Genomic DNA, 4,922 nt, shown 5'->3' on the forward strand with positions numbered 1-4,922 from the left:
CCATTCTGTGATTCTGTGATTCTATGAAACCCCCCCAGGCAGCAGCCCCGGTCTCCCTTGAAGCAGGAGGTGGGGTTTGTCCTTCACCAGGTTTATCCCACCCTTGTATAGTCCCAGGGCACTGTTGTCCATGTCCCAGCAGAGACGATGGGCTGGAGCTGGAGGTGCCTGCTGGCTACAGCAGCACGTCGAGCGCAGACAGAGCCTTGCCTGAAGGCTTCTGGCCAAGCTGTTTTATTTTTTCTTTTTTAACTGAAAACTTGTTTTTTGACTAAGCACCTGTTTTATTAACAAGGTCTCATTTGCAGAGCTGGCTGGAAAACCAGACAGCATCAATCCCTGCTGTGCCCTGGGGCAGTGGTATTTTGGGAGCTTCTTGCCCCCATTCTGCTGTGGGGAGGTGACAGTGCCATGGGGCACGCAGGGACACCACAGCACCCGGGGACATGCTCTGCCACGGAGGTGGGAGGATGGGATTTGCCTTACAATGAACTGCCCTCTGACTGGGGGCTGGTAGACTCCGTCGAAGGTGCAGTCCTGGCTCTGGCCGCATGCCGAGAAGTTGAACAGCTTCTTGATGGCAGCCAGGCACCCGCTGGCATTGCCCCTGCCCTCCAGGGTCACGTTCCTGTCACCGAGGGTCAGGCGTGGGTCGCTCTGGTTCGTGCAGGGGCTGGTGCGGAAGGAAGACAGCGAGACGGTTTCATTGTAGTCTTTTGGGTAGCAAGGGTGATCGACTCGCGTGCTGGAGGATGACTCCTGGGAATAGCAAAGTTGCAGGCTGTGGCCTCCTCCAAACCCTCTTGGCGGGCATGCCGGGTGGCAGGATTCACCCAGCCCTCGCCCCAAAGCTTCATCTCCCACCACCTCAGCAGGGAAAGACCCTCCCGCTGTTTAATCCTGGTCTTGTTGGCTGGCTGCAGTCCCAGCCTGAGCTCAACACTAATTCTCACTCTGCTTTGTCTTATTCTCTCTCCCACAGAGGTGGACCAATTTCAGGGACCCAGCGTCTCTCCCCTGGCCAGCAGGATCATGATTCGGGACATGCAAAGCCCAGCTCTCTCTCTAGATCCAGCCCCAGTCAGGGACACCACGTGGAACCTTCCTGGCTGTGCAGCATGAATAAACCCTTCTGGCTCACCAAGGCTGCTTCTCCGAGTAAGGTACAGCTCCATGCAGACCCTCTTCCCCTTTGACCTTCCAAAAAATGGCCTGAGAAAGATCTGGTTCACTTTTCTCAGATCCTTGCAGTCACAGAGTAGTTGAGGTTCAGAGGGAGCTATAAGGTCCCTGTGCCAACCCCCTCCTTAAAGCATGACCAACTAGATGGTGTTGCTCAGAGCCTTGTCCCAAGTTCTAAATATCTCCAAGGATGGCAACTCCACAGTATTTCTGGGTCCTAGTCTGACATTTGAGCGTTCTTATTGGGAAAAACTTCTCCCCTGCATCTGGTTGGAAACTCATATGCTCCAGCTTGTGCCCATTGCCTCTTGTCCTGTCACTTTACACCTCTGAGAAGAGCCTGGTCCTGCCTTTTCTACACCCTGTGTGAGCCAGCTGTGTACAGGCAGAAGATCCCTGCCGAGCCGCCCCTTCTGATGCTTCCTATGGTCCTCTCCACATCTGCCTACCCGTGCTCCAAGGAGTCTGTGCCTGCTGATACCTCTCTGGAAGAGCATTGCCTGTTCTTATTTTATGCATTATCAAGTCTGTGATTGGTACCATGAGACCAGAGTCCAATTGCTCCCTAGTTCCCCTCTCACCACAATTAATTCCTTTGCCAGTCGCTTCACCATCTCGTTCTGCCCATAGCAGAGGTAGCTGTGCGTGTAGATGCTGTAGTTGTACCCATACAGTGTGAACTTGGAGGCTTCATTCCAGTTGATCATTGAACCTTCGGGCACAAAGCTGATTTGAGTGGATGCTCCTCCAAGATCCAGTGCCCCAAAAATGTTGGCTGCTTCTGGACGAACCCACGTGTGTGCTTTGGGGGAGTACTGCCAAGGTGAGACAGGAGAGGAAGAGGAGTAGTACACGGCTTGGCTTGCTTGCCCTGAGCAAAATTCTCATCCCATTGAAGTCAATAGGGGTTTGTTACTGAATTCAATGGGAGTTTAATTCAATTAATTCCACATGTGAGGCCCCACTGCCTTCCCTGCCCAACCAGCCTGGCCATTTATCAGAGCCAGAAAAAAACCTCTGATGGCCAAGATGTGCCAGTGTGCTGCGGGCTTACGTGGCTCTGAGTCACTGGTTCCCAGACCAAAGTGCTGGTGGCGACCTGGCTTGGAAGGGCTGCCCTTCCTGAAGGGCAGGCTGCAGAGGTGTGGGTGCAAGGGGAAGGACAGAAATCTGCCAACAGTCTGTACAGGAGCCCAACGGTGCCAGCATCGCTCTGAGCTGTGGCAGTGCTGGGACAGACGATGGATGGCAGGAAAGAGGTTTGGTTCAAGCTTCCTTCAGTCTGGCACACTGAACCAAAACTGGAGTCTCCCAGTGCCACACAGAGATGGACCTTCCCAGGGCAGCGAGGCAAAGTCCAGCAGGAGGAAACGGTCCCCATCGGGCTGCAGGGCTGACCTCGCTGTCCCCAAGAGACCCTGTGTCCACATAGTGCGGAGATGTGCCCTTAGCTTTTAACAGAGACACCCCCATTCCTGATTTCTCCTTCCTCTTTCACTGTAGGCAAGTCAGAGCATAACTGGCTGCTTCCCCTAGATCAGTCCCAAAAGCCGTTAACCCTGACCTTTCCTTCTGCGCTAAGCAAGCTTAAGAAAAATCAGAAAAACTGTATTAGCAAAGGAGTGGGTGTTTCACCCTTCCCTCACCTTAGTGAAAGAGTCCAGCAGGTAGTTGATGGTGATCCAGCCATAAGCCCCCTCCTCCTCCCCTGTAAGGATATGAGCCCCTTTGAAAGCCATGGGGTACTCTCGCATGGTTTTAGCAACTTCGGCCAGGACTTGATCTGCCGCTGAGCTGTTCTGTTCCCTAAGAAGGACTCAAAGGTCAGGACACATACCCAGCTACATCAATACTACAGAAGACACACAAGGAAACAGTCTCTTTTTTTCGCAGTTCCACATACTCCAGTTTTTTGCAACAGTTTGTGTGAAATGATGTTACCTGCTACATAACAAAGCTGCTCATCCAGCGCAAACCCCAGCTGTCTAGGCTTGGCATCACAAATCTAGGAGCAATATCAGTCCCTTCCCTCCAGTACAGCTTGAGCCTAGTCACACGGAGTTTTGCCAGGCTAACTATATTTTGATAGTGCTGGAGGCCAGAGGGGATTGGGCTGCAAAACCCAAGTCTGAACGTCAGCCACCGACTGCCCCAAAGCCAGGGCTGGTTGCTGAGCTCAAGTGGGTCTTTTGGGAAGGTGCCAGCCTGGTTTCAGACCTCTGAGTGGGGAAGATGCCTTGGAGCTGCTGGCATGTGCTCACCCTCTGAAGCGAGTAACCTTCAGGCTATGGCCCTGCTCCTTCCCAGGGAAGGGGTTTGACTGCCAGGGCACAGAAATAATGTTAGATACCTGCAACCATAAAACCAAGAACCATGAAATGAAAACTGGCATTTGAAGAGAGCTAATATGGGCTAGTCAAAGGGATGTGCAGGTCCTGCAGCACCTCATCGCCTCCTTCCTCTGCTCTGCTCCCCCACCAGCACCCATCCAGCTGGGCAGATGGCACATCCCCTGGTGGCATCTCAACTCCCTGGTGTTTAAGGAATAATGAAGAGCAAAGAAAGAGCTCTGAGAAGCATTTCTTGCTTGGAAGTGGGCATGCAGCACCATCCTGGGACACGGGGTCCCAGGATGCCAACAGACACCTCTGAGCAGCCTCTCTGCTCCAGGGCCGGTTGCTCAGGACAGCTCAGCCACCCATGTATCCCCACTGAGCTGCCTTCTCCCCACTCCCCTGTCACAGCAACATGCGAGCTGGGAGCTCCCGGCAGCCTGGCCCCGTGCAGGACACTGTGTCCTGGCAGTGGCTGCTCGCAGCTCGGTCACTGCTCTGTTTCCCCCACACCCCACAGTGATACCTCAGTAGCCTCATGCCTGCCGTTGCTCCGAGATAAGTTGGGACATCTCTCTGTTTTGCAGCAGGAACAACCTTCAGGGCTTTATCCAGGCATTCCCTTAGGGAATCACCAGCTTTCGGGGGATCGTTGGCATAGCTTGATATGCCTTGCCCTGGAAGAAAGTCAGGCTGGGACAGGCTGATAGGAACGGCTGGGGACAGGGATGTGGGCACAAGAGGGCAGAGGGCAGTTGAGGTCTGTCATCTCTCAGCAACAAAGGGTCCTTTTCCAGGGTCTCTTGGTCTCCCAAGAACTGACTGACCCACACCTATGTTCCTCTCCTGTGGCTTCCCCATGTCTCCCATGCTTTCAGCAGTGTCCCCAGCTCTATGGGTGAGACCTTCCCCAGCCAGGACAGCAGCTTGGGCAGCTGGGGACAATCCAAGGTAGAAGAATGAAAATCCAGAGCAACACCAAGGTGCTTCAGTCCCACCAAGCTGGGCATGACATGGTGCTGAGGGCCCTCCAACCATGAGGGAAGTCAGCGGGGAGTCACAGGGACCATCCTGCCTGCAGCCAGGGCTCCCACCGTGCCAACAGTGACAGCCCCATGGATAGAGCTGCCCAGTGTGGGCTGGCCAACAAAAGGAAGGGCCAGGTCATCCCACCCACCACCAAACACGCAGGGCACCACCGAGCCCATGGCAGGGGGATACTGACCCTGGACATCACAGGACAAGGTCTGGCTGACCACACCGGTGTCGTTCTCCTTGTCCGAATCCCACTTGTAGACAAACAGAGAGGTGTGGGACGAGCCTGCATCAAACACCATCCCATACTGGAAAGAAAAACCAAGATGTCGCACTGGCAGGGGGGGGGGGGGCGCGCCCCCGGGCGCCCCA

The 4,922-nt window shown here is 54.5% G+C and overlaps 1 protein-coding gene across 1 annotated transcript in view; it reads right to left on the reverse strand.

Annotated features, from left to right (window-relative positions):
- Positions 1 to 486: 486 nt before the first annotated feature.
- Positions 487 to 4,922, reverse strand: part of LOC104157488 (ectonucleoside triphosphate diphosphohydrolase 8-like) — a gene marked incomplete at its 3' end in the record, with an annotated part of 5,497 nt that continues 1,061 nt past the window's right edge. The window contains exons 2-6 of the mRNA XM_009694837.1: positions 4,741 to 4,858; positions 4,042 to 4,192; positions 2,829 to 2,988; positions 1,764 to 1,997; positions 487 to 759 (exon numbers count right to left, since the gene is read on the reverse strand). Coding sequence (XP_009693139.1) covers positions 487 to 759; positions 1,764 to 1,997; positions 2,829 to 2,988; positions 4,042 to 4,192; positions 4,741 to 4,858 — 936 coding nt within the window. The remainder of the gene's footprint in view (positions 760 to 1,763; positions 1,998 to 2,828; positions 2,989 to 4,041; positions 4,193 to 4,740; positions 4,859 to 4,922) is intronic.

This window comes from Cariama cristata, unplaced genomic scaffold (genome assembly GCF_000690535.1).
Source record: "Cariama cristata isolate BGI_N322 unplaced genomic scaffold, ASM69053v1 scaffold29082, whole genome shotgun sequence".
NCBI classification, from domain to species: domain Eukaryota; kingdom Metazoa; phylum Chordata; class Aves; order Cariamiformes; family Cariamidae; genus Cariama; species Cariama cristata.